Source organism: Solenopsis invicta, chromosome 12 (genome assembly GCF_016802725.1).
Source record: "Solenopsis invicta isolate M01_SB chromosome 12, UNIL_Sinv_3.0, whole genome shotgun sequence".
In the NCBI taxonomy this organism is placed as follows: domain Eukaryota; kingdom Metazoa; phylum Arthropoda; class Insecta; order Hymenoptera; family Formicidae; genus Solenopsis; species Solenopsis invicta.
The window spans coordinates 2,050,767-2,076,293 of NC_052675.1; the positions used below are offsets into that span (position 1 = coordinate 2,050,767).

General features: G+C 43.7%; 4 protein-coding genes and 1 long non-coding RNA gene across 5 annotated transcripts; 3 read left to right on the forward strand and 2 right to left on the reverse strand.

Annotated features, from left to right (window-relative positions):
• Positions 1-69: 69 nt before the first annotated feature.
• LOC120359244 lies at positions 70-1,568 on the reverse strand. The gene is made up of 2 exons (XM_039456058.1): positions 874-1,568; positions 70-799 (listed from the first exon to the last, which is right to left on the reverse strand). The coding sequence occupies exons 1-2, from the start codon at positions 1,055-1,057 to the stop codon at positions 588-590; spliced, it is 396 nt and encodes a 131-aa protein (XP_039311992.1). The 5' UTR covers positions 1,058-1,568; the 3' UTR covers positions 70-587.
• A 178-nt stretch (positions 1,569-1,746) lies between these two features.
• LOC120359207 lies at positions 1,747-3,235 on the forward strand. Its single transcript, XM_039455976.1, has 2 exons — positions 1,747-2,018; positions 2,134-3,235. The coding sequence occupies exon 2, from the start codon at positions 2,137-2,139 to the stop codon at positions 2,665-2,667; it is 531 nt and encodes a 176-aa protein (XP_039311910.1). The 5' UTR covers positions 1,747-2,018; positions 2,134-2,136; the 3' UTR covers positions 2,668-3,235.
• A 3,459-nt stretch (positions 3,236-6,694) lies between these two features.
• On the forward strand, positions 6,695-9,431 carry LOC113003360. Its single transcript, XR_005576069.1, has 3 exons — positions 6,695-8,024; positions 8,114-9,208; positions 9,296-9,431. It is a non-coding gene; the product is annotated as an uncharacterized LOC113003360 (long non-coding RNA).
• Positions 9,432-10,075: 644 nt separating this feature from the next.
• Positions 10,076-13,913, reverse strand: LOC113005754. Its single transcript, XM_026141623.1, has 2 exons — positions 12,020-13,913; positions 10,076-10,524 (listed from the first exon to the last, which is right to left on the reverse strand). Exons 1-2 carry the CDS (start codon positions 13,911-13,913, stop codon positions 10,076-10,078), a joined length of 2,343 nt encoding a protein of 780 aa, XP_025997408.1.
• A 7,419-nt stretch (positions 13,914-21,332) lies between these two features.
• Positions 21,333-22,301, forward strand: LOC105206426 (mucin-2-like). Its single transcript, XM_011175924.3, has one exon. It carries the CDS (start codon positions 21,333-21,335, stop codon positions 22,299-22,301), a length of 969 nt encoding a protein of 322 aa, XP_011174226.3.
• The last annotated feature ends 3,226 nt before the right edge of the window (positions 22,302-25,527 follow it).

Genomic DNA, 25,527 nt, shown 5'->3' on the forward strand with positions numbered 1-25,527 from the left:
ATGAACCGGTCTGAAAGGGAAACGAAATAATGGTGATTGAGGGAAATAAGAAATTCTTTCAGATTAACATTATTTGTTATAAATTTTTATACACCATGATACATAAGTTGTACATACACGTATAAATAGGTAGAAAAAGTAATGTTATTTTTTATAATACAACATTATAACAGTAGTTATCAATTCACAAAATTCGTCGAAAAATGACTTATACTGTACATGTAGATATCAGATATAACAAAGATTGAAACTCTAATGTATGGCAATTGATTATTGCAACTCTTGATCGAGAAACGCATATATATATATATATATATATATATATATATATATATATATTATGTATAAACATGTATAAACGTTAAAAGTTAATAGAAAATAGTTTGTGAGTATATAAATTGATCTCATAGTGCACACAACTTACATGTACATTTTGTACATGTAACAGGCCAAATATAAATATAGTGATTAAATAAAAAGAATAAAAATTAAGTGTATAAAAATTGATCTTGAAATGAAAAAAACTAAAAATGTATATAGTTATATCGAAGAAAAAAATGAAAATGTACTGCATCACAATAGATTGCTTACAATAGTTCTTTAATCTTATCGATATTTTTAATTGTAAGTTCTCTTTCCATAACAGTTGCTCTTATGCAGCTGTCCTGAGCCATCTTCTCAACAACACAACCTACTTCTTTCTCATGTGTTTTGTAAGTATTCGGATGATATAAAGGAATGTTTAAAGAAGCCAATAATTTATTCAGATGTGTATTACCTATGCCTGCGTTCAAAGTCCCTGAAATGCATAGAAAAAACATTTACACTGCTACATAATATTGGTTTGAATATTTATTAGACAAATTAAATTACCCATTGCTCCTCTGGTATTGACATCGTAGTGGACAATCTGCCTACCCTGCTTATTTTCTTTTGATGTCGCATGCTTTTTATCTGTAGCAACTCGTATGATTGTCATGCAACTCCGACATTTGACAGAAAACATCGAAGCCAACCCGACTCGTGTTTCTTCCACAGTATCGAGCAGAGAAACCATCGCATCACATTTTTTGCAAAACAATTCTTTTGCGAGGGTTTTCAAATCTACGATACGCCTTCCCTCAAGTTGGCCGAATTCGCTTTCGCCAGTTTCACATTCTTTGAGGTTATCAGATACCTTATTTCAACAGCCATAAATATTTCTCAAATTTTTACCGACGTTTTGTAACCGTATTCTTGAATTGTATACTTTTTCGGTCACACGTTTTCCTTTCCAGAAAAATTTCTTTTTCAGATTTTCACTCATTGTTTTATAATATTATGCGACAACTATTGCATTTATAAATATAAATAAAAGCTTTATGTATACGCGTGTGAGTGTGCGTTCTCATGTGTACGCGACGTTGCCAAATCTAGTCAGCATACTGCGCTAGTCAAGTCAAAGTTGAACGTGTTTCTCGCTTGACGTACTACGTACCAGATGAACCTCCTTAAAAAGCCATATTAATGAAATTCCATGTTATTGTTTTAATTTTATATAACTTGAAATGTATGTAGCCAAATAAAAAGGTAAATAACAAAAAAACACTCATTGTCAAGTGTATGTACATTCGTGTGATAGTGTCAAGTTTAAGAATAATGAGGAAGTATAAGTAATTAAAGGTTAAAGGTGTACCTTGAAAAAATTTAGAAGTGCTCAAAAGTAAAAATGCCTTAAAACAATTGTCAGTTATTATGCATTAACGTATTAGCATTACTAAAAAACGGCGGGCTATTAAATAAATAATTCCATAAGCAATTATTAGAATACGTCACCTAATGTCGGAGATAATAGGAATCAGACTCAATAAACTCTTATGAGAAAATTTAGTATAGTATTTCAGCGCCATCTAAAAGAGGACCCTTGAGAAATTAGAACTAAATAACCAAATTTTCAATATGGTGTCTGCTAGCATCTGTCACATGAGTGAAATAAAAAATTAAAAAATAAATCAAGCTTCCACGCACCGAAATTGCAGGTAATATAATTTTAGTCACAATAATACAAATAATAATAAGAATCGCTAAATTTTTATTAATACAATCCCTATAATCTTATTTATTTTTATAATCTTTATTATAAAATTTTTTTAGAAAATGGTCAAAGCTTGTTGCGTTCCTGACTGCAAGTCAGGAGTCAATGTGCCATCGCATAAATTTTCAAAAAATATAGAAAGATGTTCTCAATGGGTAGAAAGTTTAAAATTGCATGAGTTGAAGAATTACTGTCTTCAAGATTTGCACAAATATAGAGTGTGTCATGAGCATTTCTCGGAAAAAGATTATAGCTGTTCGCTATATAAACGTACCTTGTTAAAAACAGCAATACCTATTATCAAAAATCCTATTAATATAATAGACAATAATTTGCAGCATGTACAATCACAACATAAACAATTGCAAGAAAACGAAAATATAGAACAGCATAATCAAGCACCGCAACTTTCAGCAATACCTATTATCGAAAATTGTATTGATACAATAGACAATAATTTGCAGAATGTACAATCACAACAAGAAAATGAAAATGTTACAGAACAGCATAATCAAACTCCGCAACTTGCACATCCTGAAAATGCGTGTTCCAGTCGAATTACACATATCGAAAAAAAAAATGAAACAGTATGATATTTTATTTATGCAGCATCAGGATTTGTTTATGCAAATCAATATAAATCAACTTGAAATGCAAAATGAAATATTTGAAGAAATTACATCTACAAAGAAAATCGGACAATGAAGCTGTAATTTATGATGACAATAACACATTACTAAAAGATAAAGATAAAGACCCAGCTTCAATTTTGAAGAAAAGGGTACAAAGAAGACCAAATTTGCATAATATTACACATGTTGCTAATCTTAGTCCCAGAGCTAAATCCTTGTATAAGGGTTAAATTAAGACGTAGAAACAGATATCTAAAGCGTCTTGTAAAAGAATATAGAGAAAGGAATAATACAAGATCAATTTCTTTGGATAGTACAAATTTAACATCGGCGATATGAGAAAAATTCATTAACATGATTTTGAGAAACAATGATGTACTTTCTCAGGTATTTAATATTAATTGTCCAAATACCGTTCCTACATCTAAATAATGCTCCTACTCTTCCAAATATTTACATACTTTTCAGTAAAATTAACGTTTATACACACGCACGCACGCACGCACATACAATTATAATAATTTACTTTGCTTAATAATTTGTAATCATTTTATATCTTTTGGATCTTTTTATTTTATATTTATTATTTTTTTTTATTATATATATATACCGGGTGTCCCAGACCACCCGTCCCACCCGATTTTTTCGTAAACGCGACATTTTAAAGAAAAATGTTTCAGAAAAAAGTTGTAGGGTTTTAAAAGATCTATTTACTGATTTTATCAGTTTGACCTTGGATGGCGTCGCCAAGGTCAGATCAAAATAACATTAACTTTTTTAAATAGGACACCTCATTTTTGGTTCCAGAATCTAATAGCTGGTGTCAAGACCTTTCCAAAACACTATAAGAAAGTTTATTTTTGTTGAGTACTTTCCGAGTTGTGAGGCTTGAAAGTTACGGTGTACTGTTACCTTCAAGCGTCATAACTCGGAAAGTCCTTAACCAAAATAAACTTATTTATAGTGTTTTGGAAAGCTCTCGAAATCGACTACAAGAAAATGCAATGAAAAATATACCTGTTTCAGACCACCCGTCCCACCCTTTTAAAACGTAGGGATGTGCTTGTACAAAAAAATGGCTCAGACAAAATTTGCATGATTTCGAGGGATCAACCTGATGATGATTTTGAATTCGACCTTGAGATCGATCTTGGGCATAAAGGTATAAGTCAAAGTAACATTTTTAAAATGTAAAAACGAAATAATCGGTGCCGCCTGTAGGTATTAGCGTTACCTAAGGTGTACCACGTGTAGGTAACAAGATCGTACTTACACCTTATCGGGGTGCTTTTTTAAGGTGGTTCCCCTCGCCGTCACCTTTGTCGGGGTGCTTTCATAAGGTGGTTCCCCTTGCCGTCACCTTTGTCGGGGTGCTTTCATAAGGTGGTTCCCCTTGCCGTCACCTTTGTCGGGGTGCTTTCATAAGGTGGTTCCCCTTGCCGTCACCTTTGTCGGGGTGCTTTTTTAAGGTGGTTCCCCTTGCCGTCACCTTTATCGGGGTGCTTTCATAAGGTGGTTCCCCTTGCCGTCACCTTTGTCGGGGTGCTTTTTTAAGGTGGTTCCCCTCGCCGTCACCTTTGTCGGGGTGCTTTCATAAGGTGGTTCCCCTTGCCGTCACCTTTGTGCATACGCATGTTGTTCAGTCTCGATGTTCAAAATGTCCACCACGTGCATTTATACAGGCTGTTACCCTACTTTGGAAATCATCCGTCGCCCGACGAATTTCGTCAGTATCTAGAGACTGAATGACTTGTCGAATTCTGTTTTTCATATCTTCTGCAGTCGTAGGTCGTTCGCGGTATACAAGGTCTTTTATTCGTCCCCACAAATAATAATCTAAAATTGTAAGGTCCGGTGATCGTGGTGGCCAATTATGTGGACCATGTTTACCTATCCATCGGCCGCGAAATATGCGGTTCAGTTGATGACGAGCAATGACAGACGTGTGGGCGTGACATCCATCCTGTTGAAACCACATATTTAGACGTAATTGGAGTGGAATATCTTCAAGTAAACGTGGAAGTTCGTTTTCGAGTAAATCGGCGTATAAAAAACGGTTTAAATTCTCTTGAAAGAAAAATGGTCCCACGATATGCGTATCAACAATTCCGCACCAAACATTGACTTTCCAGATACGTTGATGATCCATTTCTCGATACCAATGTGGATTCTCTTGTGCCCAATAACGAAAATTATGTGTGTTTATTTCGCCGTCACTTTTAAAGGTGCACTCATCAGAAAATAAAATATTTCTATGGAAATTAGGTAATTGTTGAGTAATCCAATTACAGAATATCAGTCTTTGTCTATGATCGTTCAATGTCATGGCCTGGTGAAGTGACATTCGATATGGATGGAATGAATTTTCACGAAAAATTCGACTGATCGTGCTTCGACTATTCCACTATCTCTTGCTCGTCGCTTTAAAGAATCATTCGGGGTTACAAAGGCAGTTGCAATTACATCAGGTGCTCTTACTGAACGAACTGATCGATGAATTTGCCTTCCCTTATTATGATCCGGCTGAACAATACCTTTTACAATTATTCGACGTTGTAAGCGACTGAAAACTTTGCGCGAATGTGGTGTATGATCGGGATATTCATTTCGCCACATTATTTCAGCTGCTCGAAAACTTCCAGCTCTACCCAAAACTGACATCATTAACGCAGCTTCTTCGTTCGGGTAAGGCATAACTACAAATTACGCTTACGACCGGGTTGCTTATTAGAAAACGTGAATTGGTGACGAGTTGCGTAATATTATGAATTCTAAGCAATGACTTTTAGGAGTGGTATGTAAGGGTGCTTTTTCGTGAAAATTACTTTATTGCTACAATAATCAACATTAAATGAAGATTAATATTAATAAATCAAGAATAAACGGCATCATAGAGCTGTACCGAATGTTAGAGATCTCGGTAATTAGGTATCTTCAAAACTCTACGCGTAGGACTATAGGTACACGCACCGGCAGAAATGGTGTCTCTCGACGCTAGCGCTCGGCTGCCGCATACACGCGGAGCCGCGCTCGTACGTGTGTCTAGGCTGCGCGGCGACAATCGGGGTGCGGGCGGAAAGTGGTGGGGGGCTTTACGATAGTGCATCCTCCTCGCTCGACGCTGGGTCGAGAGAGAAAGCATTATTCGACGTGATACCATGGGCGAAGTCGGTGTCCTCTGCTTATATTTTTCATTGCATTTTCTTGTAGTCGATTTTGAGAGCTTTCCAAAACACTATAAATAAGTTTATTTTGGTTAAGGACTTTCCGAGTTATGACGCTTGAAGGTTACAGTACACCGTAACTTTCAAGCCTCACAACTCGGAAAGTACTCAACAAAAATAAACTTTCTTATAGTGTTTTGGAAAGGTCTTGACACCAGCTATTAGATTCTGGAACCAAAAATGAGGTGTCCTATTTAAAAAAGTTAATGTTATTTTGATCTGACCTTGGCGACGCCATCCAAGGTTAAACTGATAAAATCAGTAAATAGATCTTTTAAAACCCTACAACTTTTGTCTGAAACATTTTTCTTTAAAATGTCGCGTTTACGAAAAAATCGGGTGGGACGGGTGGTCTGGGACACCCGGTATATATATATACTAATTCATCATATATATTATATACTTTATATGCACAATTATATATATTGATTCAAATATATTATAAAAAATATGCACAATTGATTATATTATACACATTTTTTTATTTTATACATATAGTTCATAAAAAATTAATCCGAATTTTGTGTATATATAAATCTGCAAAAAATAATTTAAAATATAAAAATTGTGGATATTTGTTTAGCAATCTACATATTACATTATATATAGATTGTATACATTATATATATATTATATACATTATTTATATGTACAATACATATGCAATAAATATTCTTAATGTATATATATGTAATATTTTATATATAAACAAATTGTAAAATATATTAACAATTTTTTTCAAATAGGCTCGAAGGTATACCGACGATGAAAAAATATTTTGTATTAATTTATATAAAAGATCGCGTGCATCTTATACCTACCTATTCAAATATTTATGTTGTCCATCCATTACAACTTTAAATTCGCTTCTACTGAATATTCCTTTACAAGCTGGCTGTACCCATTTAATCATTAAATACCTAAGACAAATTGTTAAAGATATGAAAGATAGCAGAGAAAAATATGTTGCTCTTATTTGGGATGAAATTTTATTGCAACCCACTTTATCTTACAATAGAAGACAAAATAAAATTGTAGGCTTTGAGGATGGGGGCATGAAAAGAACTAGAAAAATTGCTGATCATGCAATAACTTTTTATCTACGATGTTTAAAATCAGGAAATAAAATGCCTTTAGGCTATGGTTTTTGTGAAAGTACCACGAAAACGTTTCAGTTAATACGATGTGTCAAAGAATGGTTAGGTTAGGTTAGGTATATATTTAGTAAATATTTCTGCATCTGGATTAATACCTGTGGCCACTATATGCGATCAAGGTGGTATAAATATCGCAACAATTAATAGTCTCATAGATGAAACAAATAAAATTCGCATAAAAAAAATTTACGTACAAGTAAGGATAGCAAATAATTTAATAATGTTTACACTGTACACAATTGTGCTAAAAAAGATTTCGGTTAAAATTTTTGTTAAATGCATAACAGATGAATGTGTTAATTTTACACAAAATTTATTTCACATTATGATAAAGTTTGTATTTATTTCCGTATTGAAATATTAATACAATATTGATGTCACTTTTTAGCATATCCGTATTGAATAAACAAAAATTTGTGTAGACCATTTAAGGCAAGCAATATCTGTTATATTTAGCACAAATTGTTTAACTGTGTATTTTTATCAGTATATTTTATCTTTTTTTATTGTTATTTATTTGATTTTATATAATTTTTTATTTTTAGTTTTACTTCATTAATAATTTTTTCCTAATATAATAAGAACCAATTGCAACATTTTCATATTATTTTAGAGAATACTTTTATCATCAAAAACAATGAAATAATACCTATTTTTGATTACGTACATTTGCTGAAAGGAGTCAGAAATAATCTAATAGTAAAAGATTTAGATACAGATGTTACATCTAAAGAACAAAAATACGCGTCTTGGGATCATATAAAAACTACGTATGAAATTGATACAAATTCTTTCATGAAATATCGACAAATGGAAAAAATTACAGATAGACATGTTATTCCAAAACAAATACCAAAAATGAGAGTAAAATATGCATCCCAAATTTTTACTCGCCCTGTTTCCAACTTTATGGATATTATTCTAAATTTAAGTGGAGGTGAAGTAATATACGATATTTTAAAATAAAGTATTTAACAATAACTTTTTTTTAATTTTTCTTTAATTCTTATTACATTTTTATTTCAGGAGTTGTTCAGACACAACAAGGTGAAATGATATTATCAAAAAATGCATTCACAACTTCAGAAATAATTCGATTTTTCAACGATCTATTTGATTCCTTCAATGGAAAAAAAGGACAAGGGTTAAGTAGCGTAATAACTACCTCCAGTGGACACATTTCATTTTAGCAAGAAGCATGTAATAAATTAAGAAAGATGCGTTATGTTGACAAAGAGACCCGGAAGATTCCTAAAACAAATCAACCTAAATGTTTAAAAAATTGGGTATGGACCATGATAGCTGCGCAAGAAATATGAAATAAACTCCAGAAAGCTACTTTTGAATCGTTAAATTTAAAATTTTTAAATCAAGATGTCATTGAGAACTTCTTTAATCAAATAAGAAGCAACGGATGTGCGAATAGAAATCCAAGTTGCGAACAATTTGAAGGTGCATTTAAAACATTATTAATTAGTAATTTAACTTTAAAACATTCGATTGGAGCTAATTGTGAAGAAGACAAAGAGGGAACGGTACTAGCTTATAACGGTACTAGGCTTTTTCCCATTTAATAAATTTAAGTGAGGCAAACAAAGAAATCGACGATGTCGAGAAAATAAATAATATTGAATGTGCTGAGCCAACTATACCTGATACTGATACAAGCGAGAAGATAATAAACGAAAGAAAAATTTTTAATATACTTAAACGTAATAAAATTATTGCACAATGTGACAAATGTATGAATTACCTTATGAATGCATAGACTCTACTTGATATGTATAAGACAAGCTATTGAAATTTTGGAATTACAATTTGTACATATATGCCATGAAGTCCAAATATTTGAAAAAACAACTAAAATTTTAAAAGATCAATGTTTTTTTAATTATTCTTTGCAATGCACACATTTTAAAGAAATGTTATTAAAAGTAACTGCTGAAGAATTCACTAAAGCATGGTGCAAATTTATTGATAACATCCTCAGCCAAAAAATTGATGTGCATTCCAATAATTTTATATATAACATTGCAAAACGAATGTCGAATAAATATAGAAGGAAATGTAGCAATACAAAACCTGTAGAAATAAAGATATAAATACAAATTCAAAAATCAAGTAAGTTATTGAGCATTATATTAATGTTATCATTATTAGTTATTAATACACAAAAAATAAGTAATTAAATTTATATTTATGTTACAGAAACATATTGAGGCTAATTGAGGCATAAAATTTTAGATCTACTGCTGTCTATTCTTTGCTGCATGTTTGATCTGTTATTTTAAAATATTACAGTTATATACATATATATATATATATATATATACATATACATATAATATGTATATACATGTATAAAATATAATGTTTAAAACTAATTTAACGTTTTTAAATTTAATTTTAATAACAAATATAAAATAATATAAGAATAAAAAGCATACATTTTTACCAACCCATAACGCCATATTGCTACTTAGTTCTAAATTTAGTGAGGGTCATCTTATAGATGGCTGTTTCGTGTTATATGGAAGTTCACTCCATACACTGATTTCGTTATGGTTAAAAATATTTATTATCTTTAATGTATTACAAAGAGGTCTCGGCCTCGTCGCACGAACTTATCGTATAATGAGGAAAGAGATCTCGGTCTCTAATAATATAATTAACGCACGAGACTCGGCTCGGTAACTATAGGCCTTTGAGAGCTTCGACTCTCGAAAACCCTTTTTCGCTCTGACCTGACCTCGACAGGCGGCCGCTATATATACGAAAATCTGAAGCTGAGGGAAAACCAATCAGCTTTGCCGTTTTTGAATGCAAGTCGTCGGTAGGTCAACCGTACCGGTTATCGTTTTGACGTCGTCGATACGCTTCGTAGTGGGCCCACTATTGTATTACATTTTTCGATCGCAACATACTCTCCCCGTTGAGAGGGTACCAATCAACTATATCGTACGTTAAACGGCGCATGTTTGTATAATGTTACGGTTCGATTGGGAGCGGACATATATGTTTGACGGATCGTTTCAGATCCTCCGTCGCAGTCTTAATAGTAACGGTTCGTATGATTCCGTCTGCTCCGGGATGTGTTGCGGTGATCTTGCCAAGCGCCCATTGTGAACATGGAAGTCCTTTGTCTTTGACCAGTACGATCATACCGATGTGGAGTTCCTCTCCGTCTTGGACCCACTTGCGACGAATTTGAAGCTCGTTCAGGTACTCCAAGCTCCAACGGGCCCAGAAATCCTGGCGTACCTTGGTTATGTGCTGCCAAGCAGATAAGTGATTGGTAGGGACATGCGAGTAATCAGGCTCTGGTACATTAATTAACGGTCTGCCGATCAAGCAATGAGCAGGTGTTAACGCTAAAGGATCGTTGGGATCAGACGAAAGTGAGGCAATGGGTCTGGAATTAAGAATTCCTTCGACTTCTATAACGAAAGTATTTAATTCCTCAAAGGTAAATAATGAATCTCCGACGACGCGTTTGAAATGATGTTTGAATATTTTTACTGTGGATTCTCATAATCCGCCGTAGTGCGGTGCGATTGGTGGAATAAAGTGCCACGTAATGTGATGTTCTGTCGAGAACCGATTCACTTTTTGTATTTGTCGGAGTTTAGGAGTATATATAATTCTCTCAGATGATTATTAGCGCCGACAAAGTTCGTTCCATTGTCGGAATGAACACGTGTCGGGATACCTCTTCTGGCCATAAAACGCCGCAATGCTGCAAGAAAACCTTCGGTCGTGAGATCGCTCACTATTTCTAAGTGCACCGCCTTTATTGCCATACACACAAATTCGCAAACGTATACCTTGGTCCGATTTCGATTTCTATGTTTTTTCTCCTTTATGTAGAACGGTCCGCAAAAATCGATTCCGGTATTAAAAAAAAGGAAATGTGTTATTTACTCGGTCTTTGGGTAAATTGCCCATTTTGTATTTAACTGAGTCGTTATTGAATCGGAAACAGCGTATGCAGAAACGTATGATTTTACGCACCTGATTTCGACCATCGAGTGGCCAAAATTTTTGCCGAATAATGTGCAGAGTCATTTGAATGCCGGTATGATAGTAAGTCTCGTGTATGTTTCTAATAATCAAATCGGTGAGGAAATGTCGCTTAGGAAGTAGAATCGGGTGTTTTTGAGAAAATGTTAATTTTGAGTCTCTGAGCCGTCCGCCGACTCGAATCACTCCGCTGTCATCGATGAATGGATTTAAGGCGGCAATTCTGATTTTCTTTATCGCGCGTTTGTTTGCTAATTCGTCTAACACGTTTGAGAAGCAGGGAGTTTGAACGTGTTTCCGCCTCGTCTATTTCTTTTGTGCACAAAGATCCTCGGTATGTATTTCCTGGTAGGAAACGTGAACAGAGGGCTGTAATTCTTAACATTTTCCTATATGAGGAGTATTTTTCGAATAGACGAAACTCATTGGACTCGGTCGTTAGACAAACATTTTTTCTCAGTTCGGGTATCTCTTTTAATTCTATTGTTCCCTGGGGCCATTCGCTCTCCTTTTTTGTCAGCCACGACGGTCCTGAGAACCATATCTGATTGTTTAGAAAGGCGCTAGGTAATTGTCCCCTTGAAAGAGCGTCGGCCGGGTTATCTTTCTAGTTGACATGTCTCCAAACTATAGAATTAGTTAGTTCTTGAATTTCGACAACGCGATGAGTCACATATGGTTTTAAGAGATGAAGTGATGTTTTTATCCAATGCAACGCGACCGATGAATCACTCCATAAGATTACGTTATTGCATGGTATATTTATTGCGTTTTTTACTTCATGGTATAATTTGGCTAATACGAGCGCTCCACACAATTCAAGCCGAGGAATGGTCATTGGTTTTAATGGCGCGACTCGCGATTTAGCGCATAAGAGGCGACAACGTACGTTATCGTGTGTATCTCGCGTACGTATGTATAAACAGGTTCTGTAACCGAGATTGCTTGCGTCACAGAAACCATGAATTTGCATTTCGATAGATCCTGGCGTTAATACTACGCGATCTATGGACAATTCGTTAATGAGACTTAATTGTGTGGTGAAATTCATCCACATAGTATATATGTTTGGCGGAACTGATTCGTCCCAGTCTAATTTGCATTGCCATAACTCTTGCATGAGTCTTTTAGCAAATAATATGACTGGACCTAAGATACCTAACGGATCGAATATTTTAGCTATTTCTGATATCATAATTCGCTTTGTAACCTTTCCTGTTTGATTGATTGAACGAACCGAGTAATGCAATTCATCCCTTTCGGCGTGCCATGATATGCCTAATATTTTTAACGGATTATTCTTATCGAGTACGAGGTTCGCGTTTATGGCGTCGGATTCTAGATCGTCGATGATACATTTTTCGTTGGATGCCCACTGTCGAATATTGAAACCGCCTCGCGCTAATAATGCGATTACTTCGTCCCGTAATGCGCGAGCTTCTTCAACACTCTGTGTGCCGGTGAGCAGATCGTCAACGTATAAATGTGTTTTGAGCACCTCGGCAGCGGCCGGATATACGTGACGTTCGTCATCTGCGAGTTTTTGAATCGTGCGTATTGCGAGATAAGGTGACGAGGATATGCCGAACGTGAGCGTATTGAGCTGAAAGGTTTTAATTTGCTGATTTTGGCGCCATAATATACGCTGGTACTTCCTATCGTCCTCGTGCAGTATTACCTGTCGATACATTTTCTCGATATCCGCCGTAAGAACATATTTGTACGTGCGGAATCTTAGTAAGTGTGCGAATATGGTGTCTTGAATCGTAGGCCCTACCATTAATATGTCATTCAATGATCTTCCGTTATCTGTTTTTGCTGACGCATCAAAGACTACACGAACCTTTGTTGTATTGTTTGATGCTTTGATCACCGCGTGATGTGGCATATAAAATCCGTCGTCGGATAGTTCGTTTATCGGAGACATTTGATTTAAGTCTAGATATTCTTGCATAACCTGCGTATACGCTGATTTTAATTCCGGTTTCGTGTCGAGTTTCCACTCGAGTGAATATAAACGTTTGAGCGCAATCTTTTTTGAATTGCCGAGTTGATTATTGCCTTCGCGAAACGGAAGCTTTACCGCATAACGACCGTCATTGCTACGTGTAATGTTTTTAATGAAATGTGATTCGCACTTGAGTTCCTCAATTGACCTTTGCGTATTGTTAGCTACTTCTTCTACTGTCCAGAATTTTGCAATCTGCTGCTCTAAATTCGTTAATGCGCACGTCGCGATTTTCGAATGATTCTGCGCTGGACTTCCTCCCGCAACGATCCATCCGAGTCGTGTCTTTTGCAGATACAAATCGCAACCGTTATGAGAAAGATCGATTTGTCCGATTGAGAATAGTGATAATGTCGCGCCGGAACCTATCAATAAATTGATCGGACGCGGTAAATGAAATTCGGGATCGGCTAATTTGATATTAGCTGGAATTGTAATGGTTTCTCGCGGAAAAACCTCGGATGGTACCCAATCTGCTATTGTTGGAACTAACAGACACGTTAAATTTTTGCTGGATTCGTTGTGCGTTGATTGTATAGTGATTCGAACGACGCCCTTAGATACCGTATTCATGGCATTAATTGCGCCGATAGGTATCGCGCATGAAGCTATAGGCAGACTTAATATTTTCGCGAAGTCTTCCGTAATAAAATTTGCGGTGGCACATGCATCTAATAGCGCGCGACACGGTATTAAGTTGGATTCTCCGTTTCGTACGAATACCTTGGCGGTCGTCATTAACTGTGGTGCGATGGCGGGGGAAATAGCCGCTAAGCAGGTAGCGACGTTGGTATCCATTCCTAGTCATTTGATGTTTTCTGCCTTTGAGTTCGTCGCGCTTGATTTGATTATCTCAGCCGGGCGTTTATCGAGATGCAATAAAGAATTATGGCGCTTCTGACAGATAGTGCAATTAGAATAATTGCAAATTTTGCTTCGATGCGACCGGAGGCAATTGTAGGACAGTTTTGCGCTTTTTATTAGTTCGATGCGTTTGGGAACCTCGAGCTGCCTAAATTCTTCGCATTTAAACAACGGATGGCTCTTAGTTTTGCAGGCTACACAATTCTTTATTGCACCAGTCATAAATATCTTAGCGGTAGTTCGTGCCCTTTTAGCTGGAACCGAATCCCTGTTATCGTCTCGCTTGTTTGTGTCTGTTCGCGCACGTTTAGACACACGTACCGCGCTTCGGTAAATAAATTCGTACAGATCGTCGATTTCTGGGAATTTGTCTCTAATAAGCGTCTCCTCCCATTTTTCGGCTATGTTTTTAGGCAGTTTACTCTCTATCAAATTTACGAGTACTTCCGAACCTATGCTAACACCCAACGCAGATAAGGACGCGACATGCTGCTGCGCGTCGTCCGCGAGTTTGCTTAGACCGTCCGATGTTTCCTTGCTCGTTTTGTAATTATCGCGTTTTCTGTATTGTCCTGCGGAGTGGCAATGATCGACGGTCCGGCGATCGCGGTAGACGTAGACGCGTTTGGATTGATTATTTTTGCGGCTGCGGCCGCTAGTGAGTAGTATCTTTCCTGCACATTCGCGAATTCGTCTGTGTGACTATCCTTTGAATCTAATAACCCGAGTTCGTCATTAAAATCTTCGAATGCGTGATACAGCTCGGTCACGCAGGCCATGCGCAGTTTTAACGCGTCTCGGTCGTAGCGTTCACATTCTATTAAATTTGCTAAGCCGGTGATTTGCGACTTTAATGATGTTCGTTTTTGTATGATAAATTTAATGCGATCGGCCATGATAATATAGGAGGGAGGAAAATATTGCTTGATCGACTACGTGAAATGTACTCGCCTGTTACTCGCCGTTGATCGTTGGTTGCCGATGCGACCCGTCCTTTTGGTATAAATTTCTCTGGTTTGAGTGCAGCGGGTGGGATCCGATGCTTGTCGATGTCTGTTTGACTGGGTGATGGTCCACGGTTTCAGACGCACTTCCTCACCTCACAGGAGGCACCAAAATGTTTCGTGTTATATGGAAGTTCACTCCATACACTGATTTCGTTTGGTTAAAAATATTTATTATCTTTAATGTATTACAAAGAGGTCTCGGCCTCGTCGCACGAACTTATCGTATAATGAGGAAAGAGATCTCGGTCTCTAATAATATAATTAACGCACGAGACTCGGCTCGGTAACTATAGGCCTTTGAGAGCTTCGACTCTCGAAAACCCTTTTTCGCTCTGACCTGACCTTGGCAGGCGGCCGCTATACAGGGTGATTCAAAATAACCTATTGGTCCCGAAGCTGGCATATTCGTAATCGAATTCTGAGACGATTTTTCCTTTTGCAAAAATTTGTTCGGAGCTTAGTTTTCAAGTTACAATAAGAATTAGTTAGCGTATAACGAGTCGGATACAAGTGGTAGACAGGGGCGGCGCAACTTACTGTTACACGCGGGTGTTTCAGTGGGGCACCTCCTGCGCTCAAATCACTGACAAAAGTACATGGACAGCACATTTCTATTTAAACTCTCTCTCTCTCTCTCTCTCTCTCTCTCTCTCTCTGTCACTTTAATTATGCTACATTTAACTTGTCAAATTTTGATCTGTCATCCGGCCGTCAAACATCGGGATGATCGTGAAATCTTCAAGTTGTAACAAAACGCCCCTCCACCTCGCGCGCACGGCCACTCCGCTCCGTCCACCCGAGCAATTCACCGGCAGAACGCCACGTGCGCGCCCCGAGCTAACCTGCCGTCGCGATCACGCGGCAGCACGTGCGCCACCCGTGGCGTTCGGCAACGCTCCCACTCAGGGCCAGCCGACCGAACGCACGGATTGGTCCGCCCAACCGTGCGTTCGGATATATAAGCCGGCAGTGGGAACGCCGAGAGAGATCTTCCCGGTCCGCCGAATCCGACAGGTCGAGTATCCTCGACCGCACTCCGACTCCCAAGAGGACGAGAATACTCGCCTCATCCTGACTCCCCTCGACGAGCATCCTCGTCGTTCCGGCTAGCCGAGTATCCTCGGCTAATCCTGTCATACCGAATACCGTACACCACCAATCACGGCGAGCATCCTCGCCGTAGCCGAGTATCCTCGGCTAATCCTGTCATACCGAACACCGTACACAGCCAATCACGGCGAGCATCCTCGCCGTGCTCCGTAGCCGAGTATCCTCGGCGAATCACCGCCCACGACGAGCATCCTCGTCGAGTCCGCAGGCTGGGTATCCCTAGCCAATCCCATCCGTCCTCTCCCGCAGGGAAGAGTCTCTCGTAACCAAAAACTCGTCAGGGCATCCGCGTCCTGACAAGAACTTCGCCTCTTTTTGCACGAGGCGGCTCGGGCGAGACGCGGAATCGTCGCCGTCGCTCCGATCCCGCGTTCCGCGGCTCCCCGACCACCCCGGACACCGAGTCCGTTTCAAACCACGCGATTTACTTTAAGTTATAGTTACTTGTATTCTTATGATTTCGTAGTTCTAGTACTTCAGTTCTTATTATGTTTCATTCTAAGTTCGAGTTATCTTTTGACACTGTACCGACTCAGCTGTACTCTCGCGGTTATTGATTTTTGTTTCGAACTTCCGTCTTGGCTCTCGCCTAGCGCGCTCGTTAGCCCACGCGTCACCGCGCGCTCATCGTTACCACCGCTCGCGATTCCGACCGCGCAGCGGCAATTGGTCGCCGCGACCACCACGAGCCAATCGCGCCCCCGCTAAGGCTGGGTCCACTTGTCGCGAGGCGTTAGACCCAATCTGCGATTGAGGCTACTTGTAAATACTATATTCAAATAAAGATCTCAGATGTTTGTCAGCTAAATACCGAGTGCGATTATTATACCGAACCCGACCAATCCGGCGAGCTTATCCGCCACCGTGTTCCGACACCTCCCGCACCCGCACGAAAACCACCAGCGTTACATGGCGCCCGAACAGGGACCGTTTTGAAACAGATAATCGCACCCGGAGATAAATGCCTCTCGCCGAGTGGACCGAACAGCTACCGCGAGACCAGCTCGAGTTGTTAGCTCAAACGTATCAAATAGAGGCAACCGGTACACTTGACGAGTTACGATACCGCGTAACCCGTCACTTCCTTACGATGACCAATCCGAACCAGTCCGCCGGCGCACCCGCGCCGGAAACCGCGAGCCCGTCCCCACCGGTCACCGGAAACGAGTCCCACTCGCATAGTAAGACTATGAATCAAATACGCAAATGGGGTTGCCACTTCGACGGTCGCGACCCTCTGTCATTCTTAGAGCGCGTAACCGAACTACAGGAAGAATACCAATACACCGACAACCAGATGAAGGCCGGACTCCCAGAGTTATTAAAGGGGGATGCTCTGGCATGGTATCGAAATGAGCGAGAATCCTGGGAAACGTGGACCGACTTCACCAGCGCCCTACGACGGCATTACCTACCGCGACGGTATCAAGCTAAACTGATGCGCGAAATACAAGAACGCCGACAACAACCCAACGAAGCTTACGCCAAGTACGCGACCGCCCTGCTTACGATGATGCGGCGCGCCGGGGGTTTTACCCAGGCAGAAAAGGTAGACCGCCTGTACGAAAACCTGCGGGCAGAGTACAAATTGTACGTACGCATGAACGACGCTACGGACCTCGCCGACCTGGCCGACCAAGCCGCCGAATTTGAAGATATCTCCAGAGCCCGGGAGAGCGAGACCCGTGCCGAGAGGAAGAAAGTCAACACCGCTACACCCGCCGACACCCCGCCCTACGACCGCGCAACCGCCTGCTGGCGCTGTAAACAGCGCGGACACAGCCGTTTCGAATGCAGGAGACCCGCACGCAAATTTTGCTCGCAGTGCGGGAAGGACGGCGTTCTCACGAAGGACTGTCATCCTCGGGCGGGAAACGCCGCAACGGCCGGGGACGCAACCACTCCTCGGCCCGAGTCCACATAAAGTACACACCACGACCCCATATACCGGTCCGCCTGGGACAACACCGGATTTCCGCTTTACTGGACACCGGGGCCGAAGTATCCATCATCAACCGACAGGTCGCCGGGTACGCCAAAGAGATGCGGATATGGCCGCAGGAACAGGAGGAGGCAATCCACCTAGCCGACGGCACCACTGCCACCACGCCAGGCCGCGTCAAACTCCGCCTCCGAATCGCCGGCCGTCAACTCGAACACACCTTCCAGATCCTTCCGTCCTTAGACAGCCCGATGCTCATAGGAACCGACCTGTGGGCCCGACTACAGATCGCTATACCCCCGCCACCTCTCCAGCTCCGAAAAACGCCACCCGCGGCGTACTCAGTGACCCCGGGCATGGTAAAACGAACCGCACAAGAGGAGCGGGAGCTCCAAGCCTTCCTGGCCATGGAGTTGGCCAAGTTCGAGGAGGTACGAGGACCGACCGACCAGGCCAGCCACCAGATCCGGCTGAAAACAGACGTACCGATCAAACAACGGTACCGACCGCGCAACCCGGCGATGCAAAGCATCATCGATGAGGAGGTCCGCAAAATGGAAGAAGCCGGTATTATCGAGCCATCAACCAGCGCATGGAGCTCCCCGGTGGTTATAGTGAGGAAAAAGGACGGGAAACACCGTTTTTGTATTGACTTTCGGAAGGTAAACGAAGTCACCGAGCGGGATGCGTACCCGCTACCGCAAATCCCCGCCACACTAGACAAGCTGCGCGGGGGCCGATACCTCACTACGCTCGACCTACAGCAAGGTTATTGGCAGATTCCGCTCACGCCCGATAGCCGGCCAATCACCGCCTTCACCGTTCCGGGCCGGGGCCTAATGCAGTTCACCGTCATGCCTTTCGGACTGCATTCGGCTCCGGCGACGTTCCAACGTTTGCTCGACCGAATACTGGGCCCCGAATTGGAACCTCACGTGTTCGTCTATCTAGACGACATTATCGTGACCAGCGCAACGTTCTCCGACCATCTGCAGCACCTGCGGGAAGTTTTTCGGCGACTACGCCAAGCCAAGCTCCGGTTAAATCCGGAAAAGTGCCAGTTCTGTCTCAACGAACTTAAATACTTGGGCCACATCGTGGATGGCCAGGGAATCCGCACCGATCCCGACAAGGTTCGCGCCGTCGCACAGTGGCCAACCCCGACAAACGTACGACAAGTCCGACAATTCGTGGGGCTCGCGTCATGGTACCGCCGCTTCACACCTAGCTTTTCCGAAACCGCCGCGCCGCTCACCCGCCTCACGCGAAAGAACGCCCGATGGACGTGGGGACCCGACGAAGAGGCCGCTTTTCGCGAGCTCAAGCACGCGCTTACCTCCGCACCCACCCTCGCGTGTCCAGATTTCTCGCGCCGGTTCGTCCTCCAGACGGACGCTAGCACGTACGGTCTTGGCGCCGTCCTCTCGCAGCACTTCGACGGGGGGGAACGCGTCATCGCATACGCCAGCCGGTCACTCAACGGCGCGGAGAAAAATTACAGTGCCACCGAGCTCGAGTGCCTGGCCGTGGTGTGGGGCATCCGGCATATGCGTGGTTACCTGGAAGGGTACGAGTTTACGGTCGTCACCGACCACCAGGCCCTCCAGTGGCTACGCCGCCTGGATTCCCCTACCGGCCGACTCGGCCGATGGGCACTCGAGCTCCAACAGTACACGTTCGACGTCCGGTACCGCGCGGGAAAGCTGAACCGGGTCGCCGACGCGCTATCCAGGTTACCGGCCGTGTACAGTAACCAAGCGCACCCCGCGTGCCCGTGGTACCGCCGCCAGATTCTCCGCGTACGGGCGCGGCCGAGGGACTTCGCGGACTATGAAATCCGTAACGGTCGATTATATCGCCGCATACTCCATTCGACCAACTTTAAGGACGAACCCGCCGAGACACAATGGAAGCGATGCATACCTCGCGACGAACGAGGGGCCGTACTGGCACGGGTACACGACAACCCGGCCGCCGGGCACCTCGGCATTGCTAAAACCATTGCCCGAGCCGCGCAGTGTTACTATTGGCCGGGGATGTTCGCCGATATCGCGCGTCACGTACGGGCGTGCGCCAATTGCCAGGCGCACAAGAGTGCCCAGGTCCGACCGGCCGGACTAATGCACGCAACCCACGTGGAAGCGCCTTGGGAACAGGTCACCACCGACCTAGTAGGACCTCTCCCGCGGTCCACCAACGGAGCCGCTTGGCTACTGGTATTACAAGACCGTTTCACCAAGTGGGTGGAATTGGTGCCGCTGCGACGAGCAACCGCTACCGCCATCGCCCAGAACATTACGGACCGCGTCGTCTACCGCCACGGTTGCCCCGAGACCCTGATCTCCGACAACGGGACGCAGTTCATGGCAGGGCACGTGCGCGAACGACTGCGCGACCTGGGCATCCGCCACCGGACGGCTCCAGTACACGCTCCTCACTGCAATCCCGTCGAGCGGACCAATAAGACGGTCAAAACAATGATCGCACAATTCGTCGGCCGGGATCACCGCCGCTGGGATCAGCACATCCCGGCGCTGCAATTTGCATATAATACCGCCGTCCACGACGCCACCGGCTACACGCCCGCCTATCTGAACTGCGGGCGGGAACTTGAGACGCCACCACGAGACCCAGACGAAAGACACGCGCCGACAGCCGCTCCAGCCACCAACCAGCGACGACTCCAGGAAGCATACGAGGTGGTCCGAACGAACCTCGCCCGAGCCTTCAACCGTCAAGAGAGGTATTATAATTTGAGGAGACGGGCATGGAAACCCGCCATAGGAGACATCGTCTGGAAGAGGGACCACCCCCTCTCGAACAAGGGCAAGGCCTTTAACTCAAAATTAGCCCCCAAGTACATCGGACCGCTGGAGGTCCGGAAGATCCATTCGCCGGTCGTCGTCGACCTACGGGACAAGCACGGTAAGTGGCATCGCCACATACATGTGCAAGACCTTAAGCCGGGTCAGCGGCACGAACAGACCCGAGGAACAGACCACGCGGGGACGGACCGTGAGGAAGCAGCCAACAGCGGAAGCAGCCGACGCAGGACCGCAGACGACACGGAGCGTAGACGCCATGACAGACGATGGCGGGACCGACGAATCCGGGGCAGACGACGCCGACGATGATGATGCAGGAGCGAACGACGGCCTGCCCAGCCACAGGGCTCGTGCCGATCACGCCCGGACGGCATGACTGCCGGAAGGGAAGGAGCTACCTCCCCCAAGCCAGCACGATATATAAAGGGGATCACCGCAACCAGAAACCTGCAGAAAGACCGAATCCGCTATGGACTCCGAGCTAGACGCAATTCTTACCGCTCCGGCCAACGACGCCGAATTCGAGATCCTCTGGCAGAGGATGATGCACACCACGCCAAACCTACCGAAGCTGTTCCCGTCACCACCACACCGACGACCAAGTCCGACCGCCACCGGGACACCGGAACGCTCGACACGCAACATCGCGCCAGGGTCTCTCGAGGCACGACACCGCTCCGCCTGTCAGCAAAGCTTGCCCGTCCTTCCGGGAACGTCACCGCCCGTCCCAAGGCGTGCCAGGCCGGTCACCGCCATCCGCGCGCCGCCGCCAGATCTGGTGCAAAGGGCAAAACCCGCCAAGCGCACCCCTGCGCCTTCGACGAGCCGGGCGACCAGACACCCGGTGGTCGGCGTACGGGTACAGCGTTCTTCGGCAACCAACGCGCGGAAACTCGCCGCACTACTGGCCGAACCGCCGCTAGTACCACGACGAGCCGGCCGACCAAATAAAAGAGCACGGCAAGAGCAAACGCGCCGCCAGCTAACGGCGCTGTTCGGAGACCCGTTGTCGGACCTGGATGACGACAACGGGGCTATCACCGCCACCGCGCCTCAGGACCACGCGGAGGAAACCAGCCTGCTTCATAAAAGCACCACCTCGACGCCGCCGGAAAAGACCTCCCCAACGCCGGGACCAGCAGTCGCCGCAACTGTCGCCACGCAGACCGCCGCAAGCGAACCCACCGCTCCGACGTCAGCCTTACCGGCAGCCACGAAGGCCCCCCGAGTACCGGAGACGACACCCACGACCAAGACCGGCGCCCGCCCGGACCGACCGCCTCTACCAGTGCGGATCACCGACGACCTAACCGTGTACGTCCCTTACTACGCGGCCACGGTTTCGCGGGTGTATAAAGTTCGCCTCGCCAACCGCCGCTTCACGCTCCGGTTTGGTCGTGATGGCCAGTGCCACTACGTGCGGGAATTCCCGGCGTAGTGGCCAAAGTTCGCCACTCGCAGAGGGGAGGGGTGATGTAACAAAACGCCCCTCCACCTCGCGCGCACGGCCACTCCGCTCCGTCCACCCGAGCAATTCACCGGCAGAACGCCACGTGCGCGCCCCGAGCTAACCTGCCGTCGCGATCACGCGGCAGCACGCGCGCCGCCCGTGGCGTTCGGCAACGCTCCCACTCCGGGCCAGCCGACCGAACGCACGGATTGGTCCGCCCAACCGTGCGTTCGGATATATAAGCCGGCAGTGGGAACGCCGAGAGAGATCTTCCCGGTCCGCCGAATCCGACAGGTCGAGTATCCTCGACCGCACTCCGACTCCCAAGAGGACGAGAATACTCGCCTCATCCTGACTCCCCTCGACGAGCATCCTCGTCGTTCCGGCTAGCCGAGTATCCTCGGCTAATCCTGTCATACCGAATACCGTACACCACCAATCACGGCGAGCATCCTCGCCGTAGCCGAGTATCCTCGGCTAATCCTGTCATACCGAACACCGTACACAGCCAATCACGGCGAGCATCCTCGCCGTGCTCCGTAGCCGAGTATCCTCGGCGAATCACCGCCCACGACGAGCATCCTCGTCGAGTCCGCAGGCTGGGTATCCCTAGCCAATCCCATCCGTCCTCTCCCGCAGGGAAGAGTCTCTCGTAACCAAAAACTCGTCAGGGCATCCGCGTCCTGACAAGAACTTCGCCTCTTTTTTGCACGAGGCGGCTCGGGCGAGACGCGGAATCGTCGCCGTCGCTCCGATCCCGCGTTCCGCGGCTCCCCGACCACCCCGGACACCGAGTCCGTTTCAAACCACGCGATTTACTTTAAGTTATAGTTACTTGTATTCTTATGATTTCGTAGTTCTAGTACTTCAGTTCTTATTATGTTTCATTCTAAGTTCGAGTTATCTTTTGACACTGTACCGACTCAGCTGTACTCTCGCGGTTATTGATTTTTGTTTCGAACTTCCGTCTTGGCTCTCGCCTAGCGCGCTCGTTAGCCCACGCGTCACCGCGCGCTCATCGTTACCACCGCTCGCGATTCCGACCGCGCAGCGGCAATTGGTCGCCGCGACCACCACGAGCCAATCGCGCCCCCGCTAAGGCTGGGTCCACTTGTCGCGAGGCGTTAGACCCAATCTGCGATTGAGGCTACTTGTAAATACTATATTCAAATAAAGATCTCATATGTTTGTCAGCTAAATACCGAGTGCGATTATTCTACCGAACCCGACCAATCCGGCGAGCTTATCCGCCACCGTGTTCCGACACCTCCCGCACCCGCACGAAAACCACCAGCGTTACAAAGTTTACATTATTATAATAAATGTACATACGCCCGCGAATAATAAAATTTAATGCAAATAAGATTACTTAAATGTCCACTTGCAAGTTAAAAGTAGCACGTTTAAAGAAGAGAAGAAAGGGGAGGGAGAGAGAGAGAGAGCAGGGGGGTTTGAACAAGTTTAAGCACGTTTATTCACGCACCATCCCATACGGCGATCAGCTTATTGTCCTATTTAAACTTCCTCTCTTTCTCTCTCTCTCTTTTTCTCTCTCTTTCTCTCTCACTTTAATTATGCTACATTTAATTTGTCAAATATCGATCTCTGTCATCCGGCCGTCAAATATCGGGATAATCGTAAAATCTTCAGGTTTACATTATTATAATGAATGTACATACGCCCGCGAATAATAAAATTTAATGCGAATTAGATTACTTAAATGTGCACTTGCAAGTTAAAAGTAGCATTTTTAAAACGCACAAGAAGGAAAGAAAGGGGCGAGAGAGAGAGAGAGCGTGAGCGACGGGGGGAGGAGGGGGCTTCAAACAAGTTTAAGCACGTTTACTCACGCACACGGCGATCAGCTTATTGTTTCTACGATGCGACAGTTCAATTTAAATTTGTCCTTTATCCAGACTATCCCTCGAAGTTGTTTTACCACATTTCACCACATTTATACTATTTACTTGGCACTTGATCGATAAACGCGGAACGTACCGATCGATCGACTTTATTAATTTCTATTAATCACTACTCTAATCACTACAATCATTCGATGCGTTAAAATTACTCGAAGAAACACGTGTCTACGTTACGATCACACAACACGTGTTCGCTCGACGATATCAAGCAGTCGACTGGATGTTATTGGTTATGTCGTCGAGCGATTGGTTAAAGCCATAAGTCAAAACGCGGCAATTTAAAATGAAAATATTGGTTAATACGATTTACATCAATACAATTTATCAGAAAAATGTTGCAAATGCATGTTTATCATTATTTGTTAAAAATTGTATGATCCATAAGTGACTCTTTATCTAGATAATTGTTATTTATTCAAAATATTCAAGAAATGATTGTATCAAAATCACTTTCTTCTAAATATTTTTTTGTTTTTTATTTTTTATTATTTGCAAAAACTGAAAATATTCCTCGAAATAAAATATTTGGTTGCCCTGAAAAGGGCTGATTATCCATTGCTGCAAGGAGATTTCAAGAATTATATTCTTGAAGTTTTCTTCATAATAAATGTTCGAAGTGGCCACCGTCCATTGTAATGCAGGCTCTCATGCGTCGTAATAAATTTATTTGCATCTTCTCCAGAATGTCATTGTCGATACTCTAAATAGCATGATGCAGCTTGTCATTTAAATCCTCGACGTCTTCGGGAAGCTTTCTGTAAATAATTTCTTTACAGTATCCCCACAGGAAAAAATCCAACGGATTGAGGTCCGGGGATCTTGCGGGCCAACGTATTGGGCCGTAACGGCCCATCCAACGGCCAGGAAATTGTGCATTTAAGTAATTTGTTACTATTCTGGCATTATGTGGTCCAGCGCCACCTTGTTGGAATATAATTTTATTCCTGTTTGCTAATGGAATTTCTTCTAAAAAGTCTGGAATATTTTCAGATAAAAACTCTAGGTACGACGCGCCATTTAAAATGTCGGGCAGAATTACTGGACCCAATATGTTTGTGCCCATGATTCCTGCCCATATGTTTAATTTCCATCGTGTTTGGAAATTTCTGGCTCGAGTTACTCGAGGATTCTCGTCACTCCACATATGCATATTGTGAGAGTTAAAAATTCCTTCTCGTGTAAACAGCGATTCGTCGCTGAATATCACACGAGAAGGAAATTCAGGATCCTCATCTACTCTTCTTAAAAAATTTTCACAAAATGTTGTTCTTTGTAGATAATCCTCCTCTCGT